This window comes from Anabrus simplex, chromosome 6 (assembly GCF_040414725.1).
Source record: "Anabrus simplex isolate iqAnaSimp1 chromosome 6, ASM4041472v1, whole genome shotgun sequence".
NCBI classification, from domain to species: Eukaryota; Metazoa; Arthropoda; class Insecta; order Orthoptera; family Tettigoniidae; genus Anabrus; species Anabrus simplex.
In genome coordinates, this window is record NC_090270.1 from 40,852,787 (window position 1) to 40,871,485 (window position 18,699).

The 18,699-nt window shown below is 37.8% G+C and overlaps 1 protein-coding gene across 1 annotated transcript in view; it reads left to right on the forward strand.

The window, feature by feature from the left end:
* Window positions 1-18,699, forward strand: part of LOC136876077 (condensin-2 complex subunit G2) — a 379,809-nt gene that overhangs the window by 12,344 nt on the left and 348,766 nt on the right. The window contains exon 2 of the mRNA XM_067149716.2: window positions 13,272-13,451. Within this exon, the coding sequence (XP_067005817.2) occupies window positions 13,272-13,451 (180 nt within the window). The remainder of the gene's footprint in view (window positions 1-13,271; window positions 13,452-18,699) is intronic.

Below are 18,699 nucleotides of genomic sequence, written 5' to 3' on the forward strand. Positions count from 1 at the left end.
AGTTAATTTTGAAGCGGCTCTTAGTTTGATTTTACCTATAATTTTATTGACCATATCTGGTTTGTAGCCGTTGAGTTCAGCTAAATCTTTGATATAACCAAATTCTTTCTTTTTGTTAGCATTAGAAAGTGGGATTTTTAGAGCCCTGTGAATTAAATTAAAACGTCGCCTGCTTATGAGAATGTGAATGCAAAGAATCATTCTTTATAGTCAACGGAGCAGACGAAGGTTTCCTGTAAATTTGGAATATAAATTTATCCTTAACCCTTGTTAAATTTAAATCCAAGAAATTCAAAGAATTATTGGATTCGTCTTCTTTAGTGAATTTGATATTAACGTCAAGGTCATTGAGGTACTTTAATATATTATCACTGTTATTCTGATGTTTGTCGATGATAACGAATGTGTCGTCTACAAATCTCGGCCACAATTGAAGACCATTGATTCTGTTAATTATCTTATTCGTTTCTAGGTTGTCCATGAAAATATTCGCGAAGAATACCCGATATTGGGTCGCCCATTGCGAGGCCCTTTTGATGGTAGATTAATGCACGCTTCATTAATATCAATTAATTTGTACAATCCAGATGTATGTCAGATCATTATGACTATGTCTCGTACAAATAACCAACTTGTACTAGTATTCATTCCATGTGCATATAATAGTATGACAAGTTCATTATTGAATTTTAGTTGCATTTAAGCATCACTTTCTTCACAGACTAAATTTTTATGACTGTTTTATCTTGTATAAAAGCATGTATTATACTTTAATGACGAACCCAGTTCAACCCCCTGACTCAGCTTTAGATTAAGTATGGCTGATGATGCTTACAAAGCCTAAGCGAAGCATGTCCCATTTTAACATATATGTAATATTTGTAACTTAAATTTAAAGATTGTAAAGTATTGGAATGGTGGTTTTTTAATAAATTTATTTGAAACTTTTACATACAGTACTATGGTGCCGATCTAACAGTCCGAAGTTCCAGAGCTGGAATGACCAGGCCGCAGACAGCCGTGAACACTCCTCTCCCGTTATTCCGCTAAATATGCACACTGCTCATTCCAATCAGTGCCTCATAGTAGGGATTGAATAGCTCGAATGCTATGATGAACCAGTGTGTTACGTACCAGTGGTATCAGAAAATTTATGAACCAGAGGTGTGGCATGCTAAAGAAGAGTCATCCAACTCCCCAGGTACTTCCCGCCAATATTCAGGCAGGCTGTTAACACTCGGTACGACCGGGCGAGTTGGCTGTGTGGTTAGGGGCGCACAACTGTGAGCTTGCATCCAGGAGATAGTGGATTCCAACCCCACTGTCGGCAGACCTGAAGATGGTATTCCGTGGTTTCCCATTTTCACACCAGGCAAATGCTGGAGCTGTACCTTAATTAAGGCCAAGGCCGCTTCCTTCACACTCCTAAATCTTTCCTACCCCATCGCCGCCATAAGACCTATCTGTTTCGGTGCGACGTTTAGCAAATTTTTAAACAATACTCGGTACGCAGCAGTAATTCTATCTATTGGAAATGAGTGGCAACAGAAGGCACAAAGCACATCGCAACAAACAATGGTCAAAGTATGTTAATGTTGATAAATTTGATGAGCTTTCTATATTGTAGGCCTGCACATTTAGTTTTCTTTGGACTCTTTGATATTATTCGGAATTGCTAGGCGGGCATTAATTCCATTGTGGAGTTGTATCTCCCGTATCAGACTGTGCCTCTTAAATAGGCTTCTGATAAGTTCACCTGCATACACCCCAGTGTCGGAGGGTAGGGTCTGACACATCCCACTCTGTTGAGTCTAGTGTCAGACCTAAGACGAAACGCTGGTTAATAGAGCAACCGCCTGAAAAGCCATACATCTAATTTTTGATCTGACTTTGATATTATGGCGTCTTCTAAAAGTATTTGTAACGTAGACTGTAGTTCTTTATTCTCCGACTTTACATACCGATTTATTATGTTTACCCATTTTGTCGTGACTTGGCGCTGGTATGGACTTAGTAACAAAAATCCAAATTCATGAATATCTCTGTGATCATAGCCAGTACAGTAACAATCTATAAGACATAAATGACCTAAAATTTTTTACTATAGCCTATAACTTTAGTTATGTAGTATTTATCCATACGACCACTAATAACATTAATATTTGAGAATTACATTTTAGGCCTTCCCCTAAACTACCTTTTTGTCTCAGCGTGAATATGGGCTGTATTGTAGCGACTTATACCCCAACTTTGCCTACCAATTTTCGTTACGATACAACCACTAATAACATAAATATTTGAGAATTAAATTTTAGGCCTTCCCCTAAACTATCATTTCACTCGGCGTGAATACAATTATTTATGGCCCAGATTGTAGCGACTTATTCCTGACCCTGCATAGAGATTTTCATTAAGATACAACCACTAATAACATAAATGTTTGAGAATTTAATTTTAGGCCTTCCCCTAAACTACCATTTCACTCAACGTGAATAAAATTATTTATGGCCTAGTTTGTAGCGACTTATTCTCTGACTTTGCATACCAATTTTCATTGAATTCTCTTCATCATGCATGTACATACATACAGACACAGAAATTACGGAAAATTAAAAAGTGCATTCCTTGTTACTCTGGATACGACTGATACATAAATACCATCCTTTTTAAATTCTGAGCAGTGTACAGACAAAACTCTTATTTTATATATATATAGATAGTGTATTCTCATTTTAGTGTCCGATTTTGTTAGTAAGTGTAGTTTTTGTGAATTTGGATTCAATCCTGATTCATTAGCTTTCCTGAGTACGGTATTACATTTTATGAGGGCTGTTTACCGTGGTCGTGTTGCATCAGCTGTTCTCGCGGCAGTAGCACGCTGGCAACAGAGGTAAGGCAATGCTCATTTGTTTTGCGAAACGTTGATTTAGAAGTAAAGCTTGTGGAGTATAAATAACTATATATTCTACAGAAAAGTTAAGCCATCTGGTTAACAGGAACTTGTGGCCTGTACAATAATGAAAAATATAACAATAGAACACATAGAACTCTGATTTGCCTACCATAGCCAACTAGATCTATGCTCCTTGTACTTGTCTTGACATATGGGTCCACACACTGTAATCAGAGTAGTATCATTGCTCAACACGTGGTGTTGCCCACTGATGGCTGTGCAGTAGAAATGAATACTCCTCTGTGGAAAAGATATTGACTTGGATTGCCGATTTATCCTAAAGAGGTGTAGAGTTTGGGCAAAGTTTTACCTTATGCTATGCAACATTACAGTAGTATGCCAACTTAGGAACTAGGGACAACACAATTGCTGTAGATTGTTAGGTGCAGGTATTGACATAACCATTGGTCTGGATTGGTTAGGTCGAGCTAGTGAAGGAACCATTGGACTGGGGTCAAGCAAAGAGGGTCTGGATGTGTAAGTGCCCAGGTTAGGGCCGCAAAGTGTTGTTAGGTCTCTAGAAATTTGTAGGGCAATAGCAGTGCATTCTATGTTGGATAGTGGTTAAAAGCTGAATTAATTATTCAAGCCTGCCAGATAGTGACAAAGCCATTGGTCTGGATTGGATAGGTATGGCTGGTGACAAAACTTTTTGTTTTGTTTTATAAGTTGCTTTACGTCGTACTGACACAGATAGGTCTTGTGGTGACAATGGGACAGGAAAGGGCTAGGAATGTGAAGGAAGTGGCCATGGTCACTAAGGCCATTAAGGTACAGCCTGGTATGAAGATGGGAAACCATGGAAAACCATCTTCAGGGCTGCCAACAGCGGGGTTCAAACCCACTATCTCCCGAATACTGGATACTGTCCACATGTAAGTGACTGCAGCTATCAAGCTCGCTGACAGAACCATTGGACTAAGATCAAGCAAAGGGGGTCTGGGGAATAATGCCCCAGATTACTGCTGCAAAACGGCTGTTAGGTTTCTAACATTCCACCATAGGGCGATAGAAACGCATTCTATGTTGCATAGTGGTGAAAGGCTGAATTAATTAAGAGCCTGCCAGATAGTGACAGAGCCATTGGTGTAGATTGGTTACTGTACATGCGGCTAATTACGAACTAATAAATTGTTCTGGGTAGGTATTATCTTGAGATCGAGGTTGCAGTGCATTTGAAGTGACAAGTTATCTTGCCAATGACTGTGTGTTTTTATTATGTGCGTGATTGTAATGGAATGTATTTCTCTTGATTGTTGTGAATGACGTTATATTCCATTATATATGTCAGCCAATGGAAGTGCTAAATACTAGTAGCTGCTCAAAGAATGGAAAATGGTGCATGCTGTATTTCATTAGGTTGATAAATGTACTTCTGGGGGTGGTCTGGTGGGTCCATGGCTATCGTACCGGTAATGAACACATCTCTCCTCTACAAGGAATTCCACGTTAGACTTGCATCATTTCTACTCCGTTATCTATACATATAAAATAAGAATTTTGTCTGTACATTGCTCAGAATTTAAAAAGAATGGTATAATTTGTATCGGTCGTGTTCACAATAATAGGGAAACACACTTTTAATTTTCCATCATGTCTGTATGTATGTACGGGCGTCACGAGAAAATGGCTGAAGAGAATTTAATGAAAATCGGTATGTAAAGTCAGGGAAGGAGGCATTACAATCTAGGCTGTTGATAATTGTATTTACGTTGAGTGAAATGGTAGTTTAGGGGAAGGCCTAAAATTTAATTCTCAAATATCTATGTTGTTAGTGGTCCTACAATAAAAACTCCATAACTAAAGTTATATAGAATTAAATTTCCGGTTATTTATGCCTTATACGTTTTTAATAATAATGTTATTTGTTTTACGTCCCACTAACTACTTTTATAAGGTCTTCGGAGACGCCGAGGTGCCGGAATTTAGTCCCGCAGGAGTTCTTTTACGTGCCAATAAATCTACCGACACGGGGCTGTCGTATTTGAGCACCTTCAAATACCACCGGACTAAGCCAGGATCGAACCTGCCAGCGTTTTTACCGTACCGGCTATGATAACTGAGAAATTCACGAATTTCAATTTTTGTTGCTAAGTTCATATCAACACCGAGCCACGAGAAAATGAACAGAATTTAATGAAAATCGGTATGTTAAGTTTGAGCATAAGGCGATACAGTCTAGGCTGTAAATAATTTTATACATGCAATGGTACTTTAGTGGCCGGTTTCTGGTACACCACAGTTACCTGTGAGTTACCTAAATGCGCTTGTAACTTTAACTGCGCTGTTAACTTGAATGAGTTTCTGGAAACTTAAATCAAGATTTATAAGCCCTGGTAATAAACAGTACAGTTAGCGTTACGTTTAGTATCTCTCGTCCTCCAATAGATGTCTCTACGCAAATGTTTTTAGGGTTATTTTGGTAATATCTAGTTACTTTTACTAGCAGAAGTTTTCTATAATGAAAATTGGTTGGCAAACATGTACGTAGACATCTCAATGCGATTCTAAGAAGTCAGTGAATGATAGCTATTCCCTATGGGAATCAACATCTACATCACAATACGGAAATGTCGGATAATTCTAAACGATTGATGGTTATGAATTTCATGTTTTTGGTCCGTATTGAACTGAGAATAATATATAAGTAATAATAATAATAACGTAAATGTTTCCACCTTTTCAATACAATATATTCACAAAATTACAAAATTATACGGTACTAGTTTCGACCCATCTAGGGGTCATCATCAGCCGTATTGGAGCAAAGGATTTCGCCACAAATGATCTTTGCTCCAATACGGCTGATGATGACCCCTAGATGGGTCGAAACTAGTACCGTATAATTTTGTAATTTTGTGAATATATTGTATTGAAAAGGTGGAAACATTTACGTTATTATTATTATTACTTATATATTAATTCTAAACGTGCGAAAAATTTCAGTCCTTTCGAGAGGAACTTGTTAATAGACCTCGTTCTTCAAAGAAAAGAAGTGATTGAGAATAAGAAGACTGATGGGGCAACAGTAGTTCAGAAAAAAGTTCTTGGGAGGACTTATGTAAAGTCTTCAATGCAAGAAAGCAAGAAAGCACAATAACGAAGACAGGGTAAGTACTGATATATCCTCTAACTGATAACGTGCACTGGTGACGTGAGGCCTCTGAGACTTGTGACAAAAATAGAGTTGAATCAGAAACATATGGTATCTTATGCAAGTATTACTATTATTTTATCGGATTCAGCATGTAATAATCTCTCATAATATGAACATATGTAGAACCTAATAATGCAAAAATTACATATATATTCCCTTCTTTGTTACTTACAGTACATAGACATCCTCGTAAATTTCACCTTGATTGTTGTCGTCACTAAAAATGTTCTTCAAATTACCAAACAGATCACTTTTCACCGATCCAAAACAAAATGAGCATAAACAAATATAATCCTATAAATGAAAACGTGTAGCACACTTTGGAACCGGCACTGATGATGTGACACTCATTCGTCCTTGATGTAACTGGTGCAACACTGCGAACAAACTGGCAACTCGCACTTTTCTTTTATGTGTAATTTTACTTGATAAGCTCCCAAACCCTTCAAGAAATCCACTTTATCCGGTCTTTCAGTCTGCAACTTGAACAACACGAAAGCGTTACAAACTGCAATCTACAATAGCCGAAAGAAATTAGCCTTATCACTACATTTTTCATAGTAGTTCCCTAATATACTCCTCGAACTGAGGATTTGTAATCTTAATAACTGCAATGGACCAGCCATTTGATATGTTTTACTTCCACGGGCCACACAACATGCATTGACAAAAATACTCTCCTAACTGGTGACGTGAGCTCTGGCTGTACACTTGAGAATTTTAATCGTAGTGAGCTAACCCTGACCTTGGGTATGAAGTGTGTTGACACCGATAAGAATGTAACATAAACTACAGCTCCCTGCAAGATTTATAATTAAAGAAGTCCAGATGTTTTATATTTCGTGGGAGTATATGAGACCTCACATCACTGTTTAAATGATATAATAAAATTAAAAGAGCAATGAAAAATCTGTATTTATTATTCAGCAGGCTTATATTAAATGCATACCAGTAACTAAGATGTTGATTATTTAGTATAAATGTAAATATTAATGGTGAATGTTCTTTAATTTCAGATTGGGTGTTCACTAACTGGTGGTGGGACTCATGAAACAAAGGCTGACAAAATAGATCTTAACATTATAGGTGCACTGAAAGATCAGTTTGAACCAGATGAAAATCCATTTGATTCCAGTTCTATTTTGTGTAATGATTCAGTTCCCGTATTCGAAGATACGTCTACAGTAGAGGCGTCATGTACCGAGGAGGTTGTAAGTGAAACAGCTAGGACAGATGACACCATCCAAGCGGAATCAGTGACTGAAGCCAATGATAAGGTGGACGTAAATGTAGTGAATGAAATATTGTCGACTCCAGCACTCCCTAGGCCTAAATCAGCACCTAAAAGAAAATCAGATTATGTCCACAGCGTCAGTGAAAGCATTGTAAATAGAAAGAAAGCCAAAACTGATTTAGATGAAGAACTTGCCATAATTAAAAAGAAGGAATTTGAAATGAAGGAGGTAAAATATAATAAAAAATGTGAAATATTAGACATTCAAAAGAAGAGTGCTCTTAAGGAGTTGGAAAAACAAGAATATGAATTTAAAATTAAGAAACTTGATTACAAAATAAAATTAAAACAATTTGAAATGATGTAAGAACAATCTAAAACAAATACTATTTTCCTTTTTTGCGTGTCATATTAATCTGAAAATTAGTCTATGTTTGTGGTAATCTATAGTCTAATACATCAATTTATATTAGAATATAAATGTTTCATATTTACATTATCTGAAAATGCTTTCCAAAATTGCAGCACGAACAGCATTACCCTCATTATCAGGTAGGTTTTCTGTGGGTACTGGGTCGTCGTAATCTGCATCCATTTCCATGACAGGCATATCCCCTTTTTCTTCTATCACTAAGTTGTGTAATATAGCAGCTGCCACTATTGCTGTTAAAGTTGTTTGTCGTTTGGTGCGAAAGCCAGGATAGGGAAACGTCTCTTAAGAACTCCAAAGCACCGTTCAATGCAATTTCTTGTTCATATATGTGCTGAATTGTATCGTTCTTGCGCATTATTTTGAGGGTTTAGAATCGGCATAAGAATGAATTTCTTCTGCTGGTATGCACTGTCAGCAAGCAAAAAAGAGTTTGGAAATTCTCCTCGAACAAATCTGAGATTCAGTGCAGATGCACTGAAGATTGTGCTGTCATTGGTTGAACCTGGCCAGCGAGCAACAATATCCACGATGCGCAGATTTTTACCGCAGACTACTTGAACGTTATAGGAAAAGTAGGATTTTGTATTTCTATACTGTTCTGCATTTTCACCACCCGGAGACTGAATCTTCACGTGTGTCCCATCAATGCATCCTATTACAGAGGGAAAGCCAGAAATGGCATGGAAGGTTCTTTTCGTTTCTGCAATTTCTACTGGGTTTTTTGGCATGTAAATAAATTCGTCCCGCAAAGCAGCAATTTGAGGGAGCACCTTCTGCAATATGCGACATGTCGTTGATTTATGTAGGTTAATCAAGTCGTGTCCTCATCCCGAGGTGGTGCAGCTCTTTTCAGGCACACCCCCGTTGGAGGTGAGCTGCATGTACCATTCCAACCACATACCAGCCCTCCTGCCATTCTTAAATTTCTGGCAGTACCGGGAATCGAACCCAGGCTCCTGAGGACGGCAGCTAATAACACTAACCATTACGCTACGGAGGCGGACATGTAGGTGAATGTCATCACCTAACAAAATTTGGAAAGCTCCCGTTGCTAGAAATCTTAGGGTAATCAGAATTTGATTTAATGAACTTACAGATTGGTTTCGGTGTGTTTCAGGTCTAATATTTTGACCAATTTGATGTTCTAACCACATCACTGTCTGTTTTCTTAACCTGTACCTCATCTGAAATTCGGTTTCATTAAAGTGATCGAATGGATTTTTCGAAGCCCTGAACACTCATGGCATTGGTAGAGCACCCAAATCTTCTTCGTCTGACGACACAGAATTTGATGATGACGAGGAAGACGAAGATAATAATTCCATTTTGCTGATATGAACTAGTATCGTCACTGCGCATTTAACTGTGAAGAAGATGGTAACTGTTGTTTTGGAAACTCATTTTGAACATATCATCATCTTAAGTCACTGATAACTACACATCTACAGGTAACTATCGTTCCAGAAACAGGCCATAGGGGAAGGGGCCTAAAATTTAATTTTTAAATACCTATGTCATTTGTCCTATCAAAAAGTACTACATACGAAAAGTTAAGGGGCCTAAAATTTAATTTTTAAATACCTATGTCATTTGTCCTATCGAAAAGTACTACATAAGGAAAGTTATAGAGAAAACAATTTACAATCATTTATGTCTTGATACAGTTTTACCATACCGACTATGGTAACAGAATTCATTAATTTAGACGTTTGTTGCTTAGTCCATATTAACACCGAGCATTGTTAACGTGGAAATATTGTTCAATAACTGGCAATGACTTTTGTCATGATTGTCTTAAGGTGTAAAACCAATTATCATTAGTCTATATGAGGACCGTTTTTGCAAAACTTGCTTTGTGAAAAAGTGAAATTTTTCAGGAGACACAAAAAACTGTTTTCCAAGAAGGGCTTTATAGTTATAAACTTTCTTTTTTGTTGATCAATTTTAGAATTAGTGCTTATTGCAGGGTGATCTTTGGGTTTCATTTAATTTAAGAATTGTACACTGTATGAGGGTTCAAAAGTCAACAGTTCTTTCAAAACTTGCTTTCTACACAAAATATTAGTAAAGAAATTGTTAGTAATTTTCCTAAAACATTAGTTATCTTGGTTTTTCCGTCAATTAAACGTATTTAATAACAGTGTAAGTTTTACAGTACACCATTCCTGCAAATTCTGATATGTACACTCTGATGAATATCAATTAATTCAGAAAAGAATGTTATTCTTGTTCTATGAAATTTATTTACATGGACATTTTATCCACCTTTCACTCAAAATTATTCTACATCAGAGTCTTCGAAATAATTTAAACATTGTCTTTGGCATATATGCTTTACGAATATAAAAAAAAAAATCCACAAAGGAAACTAGTATCATTCTAGTTTTATAAGATATTTATTAACACCAACACTTAGTCCACTTTTCATTCAACTTCATTTACATTAGAATATTCTTCAGTCATGTTAAATTTAATTAATGACTGCACAAATTCTATAGCACAGGAATCACGAAGCTTCTTTTACTGACTAGAGAAGACTCAACTACTAATAATCTGTTGTGCTGCAGCCTTAATATTACGAGCGAGACATACATCCGATTATAACTATGCTATACTCGCAATGTTGACATCTGAAATCATTCAAATTCTGATTCATTCGTGAGTTATTACTACAAATACGACACTGTGTTATCAGCTGTGGGATGTTCAACATGCAAGCTAGCAGAGAGAGTCTATGTTAGGGATGAGCGAGTTATGTCGTCCACCAGCAAAGACCTCAATCTTGCCAAATCCGAGGTTATAAGAGTGTTATCCACATTAGAATTGGAAGATGCATATTCCTATTTTAGTGTTTTCGAGAATAATGATGATAGTAATTATAGTAATTATAATAAAGTGCAGATGTTTAGCAATGAAAAGAATAATGAACAAAAGCAGGCGGAAAGTAACAATCAAACATTATTGCATACTCAACAGTACCACATCCATGCAGTTATAAAGATTAACAACTTCAATGACTTCAAAATAAAAATCATTCCTGTAGAAAGCAAGTTTTGCTGTAACTCTTTAAGTAGTGGAAATCTAGTTTTAGAAAAGCTCGCCAACTTTTATTAACTATTACTGCAGCAAGAAGCAAGTTATATTAAAAGAAGTTTCACCATCCTATAGAGGGCTTCAATATGATTGTGAATCTGTAAAAAAAGTAAATTTCCAATTTTTGCATAAAGCAAGGTTTGCAAAAACGGTCCTCATATCGACAAGGAAAATTGTGAAGATCATTGTAAAAATGAGAAAAAGCCTTAAAGAAACGATTCCTTGAAGAAAAACACTCGCTTAAAGAATACGACAAGAGAGAGTCATGAAAGAAGGAACATTACATGCCCTAATATCACAGAGTTGGGAGAAAACTAAATGTGAAGGTCTACAATATCGAATATGAAATTGATCAGCAATAACATTACATTGGCTATTGTTTGTTGTGATGTGAATTGTCTCTTCTACTGTCACTCATCTCCAATAGATGGGAATACTGCTGCGTTCCGAGGAAAACAGTCTGTATGAATATTAGCAGGAAGTAGCTAGGCAGGTAGATACCCTTTTTTTTTTAGCATGCCATTCCTCTGGTTCATAAATTTTCTGATAACTATTGGTATAAAAAATAAGGTTCCTATAAAGAAACCATAACTTCATTTTATCAATTGAAAATGTTAAAAATATTTGAGCTCTTTAGGCTTTTTCAATCATGAAATTACCAGCGTTTCAGCCCAGTGTAGCAGTGGGCTCATCAGTTGGATTGCTACACCTTTCCAAGACGCTAGCTGCTAGTGCGCTGTGGAGACACCACTGCAAGCCTCTTATGTAGGACGGTATATCATTCAGGTCGTATTTTCAGCTCGTAATGAGAAGAATATTTTCTAGTGTCGATACTTGAAACCCACGTGTCTAACTTACGTGATGTACCCTATTTGACTTTTCAGAAAAAATCTCACGTCGGAATTTTACGCTGTATGACGATAATCGCAAATGAGTTGAACCAATTGTCTTTATATTATATTTGATGTATCTTTTAAACGTAAATGAATTATAAATAATTTGTAAAGATCTGAATTCCGTGAATAATTTACGCATCCGCAGTTTTCGCCTGTATTTTTCGTCAAAAAAAGTGCGTTAATTACGCGAGAAAATGTGGTATTATGGATTTTGTTGTGTGTGTCGGTGTGACATAAATATTATTATTCGTATGTAAGTGTCATAAATGAGAGTGTTTAGGTACATTTTCTTGTAACCATTTTTATGTTTTCGTAGTTTAAGATTTTAAATTTAATGATCAATTCGCATTGTAACTGTAGGTATGTATGCCTTTTATCCTGACCTATTTTCACGTAGACTGTGGTGAAATATACGTGATGAAATCCAAGAATTAAAAAATCTTCCTATTTTTGGGTTCTAAAAGTTGGCAGGTATGGTTTATATGCAGACTACCCCTCTGATCGAGCAAATGGCTGTGTGGTTTGGGTCACATAGCTGTCAGTTTGCATTCGGGAGACAGTGGGTTCGAACCCCACTGCTGGCAGCCCTGAAGATAGTTTTCCGTGTTTTCATTTTCACTCAGGGCAAATGTTGGGGCTGTTCCTTAATTAAGGCCACGGTCGCTTCCTTCCCACACCTAACCCTTTCCTATCCCATTGTCACTTTAAGACCTATCTGTGTTGGTGCAACGTAAAGCATATTGTACCCCTCTGGAGTTTTGCATACACATTATTCACAATCAGTTACCAGCTAGTTATTTTGCATTTCTAATTAAAAAATTTAATAAATAGCCTTTACATTTCCAGGAATGAGTTTGGCTTGGTTGTTACTATCTGCATCTGATGAGAAGTCGTGGCAGCTTGTAGGTATGGCACAATACTACACTAAGCTAAAAACATTAGTCGTGACCGACAGTGCGAGCTCTCTGAAACACATGCATATTGCTTATCAACCTGTTCATTATGCAGTGCTTCCAGTAAATGTGTATCTAAAAAACAATTGCACTACCACTTTGATCTTCACAACAGCATCTCAGTTAGCCAGAATCACCATGAACAGAACAGATGTTTATTTTGAGACTTGAGACTCGTGCGTGCGCACCAGCCATGTTTACCCCTCGCATGCCTTACCCCGCATCAAAGCGACTTCTTGTCAGATGACATTAGTAGATATGTCTTCATTGCATGAATTGGCTATGTGGGGTATGGATAGCGTAGTTGAAAGCTTGCATTCAGGAGATAGAGGTTTGAAATTCACTATTTTCTGCTCTGAAGATGGGTATCTCCATAATTTCCCAAAATCACTCCAGGCAAACGCTGGGGCCCTACCTTAACTATAGCCATGGCCACTTCCTTCTCAGTCCTTTCCCATTGTCACCAAAAACCTATCTGAATTAGTGTGACGTTAAACCACTGGGAAAATTCCAAGTGTGTAGTTGTATTTATAATTTGTGTTTCTTGTTTAGGATAATGAATGTGAGCTGCCTGAGTGGAGTAATGATGAAACACAAAACCAATTTTGGAGTGAAGTTGATGCTAACTTCAAGTTTCACCTGAACAACATATTTCCACCTGAAAATGCAGCAGGTGGGGACGAACCCAATGATGGAACTGAGAATGGTGGTGATTCTGCCAGCAGGGAAAAGGTGAGCGTTATTGAAAAATTATGATGAGGCTATTAATTGATCGACCCTTTTGCTCCCAGACATTTTGGCAGGATATATGCAAGAAATCCCAGGCCCTTTTCTTGCTTTATTGTAGTATTTTACTAAAATATGCATTTCACTTATTTATTGTCCAAATTGAATATTTTTTAACATTTTATTTGTAAATACATACTCTAAAAGATAATAAATACAAAAAGTAAATAGTCATGCAAAAAAAGATATAGTTTTCCAAAGTCTACTGACTAAATCAGAAAGTTTTTTATATTTTATTTTACATTTCTTCAAAATTTCAAACACACAGGCCTCCAACCATCCATATCACTTAAAAGTACATTTAAAAATGAACTGAACTACAGAATTGCAGAACTACAAACACCACCATTCACTTCCCTCCAACAATGAAGTCAGCTGGCGCACAAGGTCAATGCCTTCTAAATTTCGCTCGCTTCTTTCGGCACTGTATACTGTACTAAAGTTTGTTTAAGCGGTTGATATGAGTAGAACATTTCTTCCCGATTAATTTAGTGGATGTTACATGTATATTTGAGAGCGTATTACATTTTCAAAAATTTATTTACAAAACGTCCGTATATATGGACATTTGGATTTCTTGCACATACCGCTAATGTGAGCGAAAGGGTTAAGACCTGTTATTATTTATTTTCATTTTATTTTTAATGTAATTGTTAAAATGTTTGCAAACGAGTTCTGTGTTCCATCTTCAGGCTAATAGAGACTAAACACTTGGACAACCATGATTTGACAACTCAAGGTATTTCTTAATTGTCGTATAAGTGTACTGTTTGGAAGTTGTGATAGAAATACTCAGTAATTTTACTTATATCCAGCATGTTCTTGGAGGGTGAAATTTCAGCTGTTTATTGTAAGTTTCTCTATCAGAATTCCTCTGTTATTCTTATGTGATTTCTCTCCATTTTACTCTTCCTTTCGCTCATCATGTTCCTGTCCTGAACCCATTACTTTTTGTTGTTCTTGTTCAACAGATCTTTCTATTGTAATCCTCATTTTCCTACAGCTCTGTTTCCTTTCATTTGTAATTTTCACATTCTTGCATGTCCATTTGTATCTGATACATGCAAAATACCAGCACCTCATCTTCTCTGAATATGGTAGTAGTAAATGAGGCATAAACTAACAAAATTATTATTATTTCAGTTCCGTTTTGGCCTGCTACGCATCACGTGGTTCTTAACTTTAGCAGCTTTCTTCTTAGACCAGTACTCCTTCATTCTTGCACTGTGAACGTCTTTCCATCCTGAGTCCATTTCACACCTCCTCCCGGACGCACTTTTTTTTCTGTTAGTGACTGGAGAGAGTTTCTGATCAACGTTCTGTACGTATTCCTGTCATAGATTTCACTGGGAGCAATATCCAATTGTTGAAAGTCTTTTCTGACAAGTCTTGCCCACTTGGCATTAGTCGCTTTCCCCCTAGAGATGGTGGGGAAGATTCTGGAGGTGAGCCTCTGATTGTCCATTCTCATGACATGACCATGGAAGTTCAATCTCCTCTTCCTCATAGATGTTGTAATGCTCTCTAATTGTTGTTACAGTTCATTGTTGTGCCTGATTCTGTACTTGCCTTATTTTTTAATAGGGCCCATGATTTTTCTCAGGATCTTCCTTTCCTTCAGGTACACTTTTCTGAGTTGCCCTTTTCTTACCATGTTTAGGCATTCTGAGGCATATAGTACTGATGATCTCACTGCAGTACTGTAAGGCCTGATTTTGAGGTTAAGGGAGAGGGATTTGGATTTGTACATACTCTTAGATAGGTGGTAGGCACTTGCCAATTTGATGCATCTGCTGTTCATGGCCTGATCTTCATTCATGTTTGGGGTTATCCATTCGTCTAGGTATTTGAAGGAGTTAGTCCTGTGTACTGCTTTGTCCTCCAGTGGGACTGATTCAGGTGCATCTTTGATGTTGGTGATAAATTGTGTTTTGTTGATGGCGATCTTCAACCCTACTTTAGCTGCTCTGTGGTCGAGAGAGGATAGTTGATAGATAGCTTCCTTCGTCTGCGAAGGCTAAACAGTTGACTGTTAACTTGTCTTTTTTGTAGCCTATTCTCAATCCAGAGTCATCTTTTAGCATTTTTGTTCACTCACGAATGACTTTTTCGAGTAGGCAGTTAAAGAGGATTGGAGATAGGCCACCCCCTTGTCTAACACCTGTTCTGATCTCAAAGCTCTGGGACAGTTCCCCTCTGAATTTGATTCTGGCTGTAGTGTTGGTAAGAGTTTCTTTTACAAGATTCAAGGTTTTCTTATCTAGTTCCAGTTCAACAAGTGTCTGGAAGAGTGACTCTCTATCTACTGTGTTGTAGGCCTTCTGCAATCTAAAAGTTTCAAACATATTTATTAAAAACCACCATTCCAATACTCTACAATCCTTATATTTAGGATACAATTGTTACATAGCTGTTAACCCGTGAGTGGTCGCTAGCCAAAATGTAGCGCGAGTGGTCGCGCTTGAGACTTTCTCTTACATTAAAATAAAAGTGGCATTTTTCACAGTTTTGTAGGGCGTTAAGGCTGAAATTTACCACTGAAATCAAACGTAAGTTCTACCTTATATATTTTAGATAAAAATGAAATAAAGAAAATGAAATGGCGTATGGCTTTTAGTGCCGGGAGTGTCCGAGGACAAGTTCGGCTCCCCATGTGCAGGTTTTTCGATTTGACTCTCGTAGGCGACCTGCGCATTGTGATGAGGATGAAATGATGATGAAGACACATACACTCAGCCCCCGTGCTAGTGAAATTAATCAATTATGGTTAAAATTCCCGACACTGCCGGGAATCGAACCTGTGACCAAAGGCCAGCACGCTAAGCATTTAGCCATGGGGCTGGACATAAATATGAAATGATTAGCTGTTTATTAAAGACAGAAATTTCTACTTAAAATAACATATGCAATGTACATAAAAATAATTTCCGTCCTGGAGTTGTAAAAAAATAAAATCTCACACATGCATTATATCTAGTAACATTTATGTAAAAAGCAAGGTTTCTGAACACAATAACATTTTCAAAAACAAGAAGTGCTCATAATACAAATACTTAGGCGTACAACAGGAGTAAGTTTTCCACTCCACTTCAACATAACACAAACGCCATTGGTCGCGCGATGAGAGAAACTCTCACACAGCGCGCACGGATATATAGGAACCTTTGTTCTGACTAGGGGAGGGGGTACTTACCCTTCGAATGTGAATTGCTCTACTCACGACAGTTATAAACTCAGCTAGAAGAGGGAACAGTCACCTCCCTTTCATCACTGTGAAGTAATATCACAACAAAAAATAATGTGAGAGAAAATCTCATATAGTGACCACTCGCGGGTTAAAGTGGTACGTGTTTCGCTTAACTTAGTAATCATCTTCAGCCACATGTAATCCAAAGTTACGTCAGGGCCCTGAACCAGGTTCCTCATTGAGATCTAATTACTTGCAATTGTACAAGGTAGAAAAGACATAAAAATCTAATTTGTGGAGTGAGCGATGCTTAAATATAACTAAGAGTCAATTAATGAACTTGTCATAATATCATATATACAATATATTATATACTGTATATACAGTACATACAATAAAATACTAGTATAAGGTCTAAATGGCACAAGTTGATTATATGTAGAGTAATCAAAGTTATAAAAGTTCCAGCATTACAATTGGTTTGTACAAAATTTATTAGTACTAATGAAGTATGGATTAATTAAAGTATTGAAATTAAAATCTTCGAAGTTGAAGGAAATGAGAGTCAGGTACATATATATCACAGTAGAGTTGTTGGTTGGACCTCAGGTAGTTGCACAACAGAGTTAAAAAGCATTTGAGAAGCGTCAAAGTATGGAAGTGTTGTTCCACTTTCCATGTAGTGGTCATTAGTCGTAATCTATCTTATGTAGATTCAACAATTGGAAGTTCAACTAATCCTTAGATGTGAAAAATCGTAATGTGACGCGTGTTGAAGGCTGAAATGTAAAGGAAAATACACTAGTGTCCAAAAGTTAAGCATAAGGAAACAGGAAACAGACCAAAAATCGACCCCCTGTGGGTGAGGGACGCACCTGTAAAATACACCCGTGGTATCCTCTGCCTGTCGTAAGGGGTGACCTAGGCGCGGACATGGATTGCGGTTAGATATCGTGTGTTGGACCTCCTGTGGATGGGAGGGGCTGAATACATTCATGGGTAATCCCTGCCTGTCATAGAAGGCGACTAAAAGGGTCATGTGGCCATGGTCCTCTCTTTAGTTTTTATTGTTTTTTGAGGGTTAGTTGTAGACCTATTCAAAAATTTTGATGTGCATGCTGCTCGGAGATGGGCCTTCTACGTGTGCGTTTACACCCGAGAGCCTGAGCAATAACAACTCAGGGAGTGGCAGGTGGAAGCTTCATGTACCCTTGCAGTAGTATCCACCTGACAACACAGGTCCCCGCACAGTCGAATGCCAGAAGGACATATTGTTATTAATTGTTTTTTTATTTTTTCTCTATATTTAGTGCTCTGTACACGCTATGGAGTACATGCTATTGCGGGTGACTGGAGGAAGGAAGTCCTAGTGCTCATTGCCTCAGTCCTCCCGTATTAGGCATCGTCCAACATTGGACCCCGGCAGTACTGGCTATGACCAGGTGGGTATTGCCCTGGCTGCTTGGTTCAGCTACAGGGACCCCTGATCGGAGTCGGTGGCATTCATTCGGGGAGGATGATTTTGGATATGGCGTGAAACCACTTCTGCCTGCCTCCTCGGGTAGTTCGCTACCCGAGTCTTTAACACTTGATTCCCTAAAGGGGCAACCGCTTGGGAACAAGCGCAGCGTATTAGTCTGGGTTCCAGCATCCCTAGATTCCTGGTTGCTACCAGAACCGATGGGCAAGATTTCAAGCTGGTCAGATTGATTCTTTTCAGTCGACACATCAGAGGTGTATATGGTGAACTTGAGGATCTGAAGAAAATGCGCAGTGTTGGTTTGCTTCTGAAGACGAGCACTGCGCTCCAAGCAGATTGGTTGCTTAAGTGCGACCACTTTGGCGACATCCCCGTCAAAGTGGAAGAGCACAAAACCTTGAATCTGGTTTGTGGAGTTATTTTCCACCGTGATCTTGTTCTGAACACTGACAGTGAATTGATGGAAGACGTGAAGCACCGTGGTGTGACACATCTGGCGCATTACACGCAAACTCAACGGTGAAGAC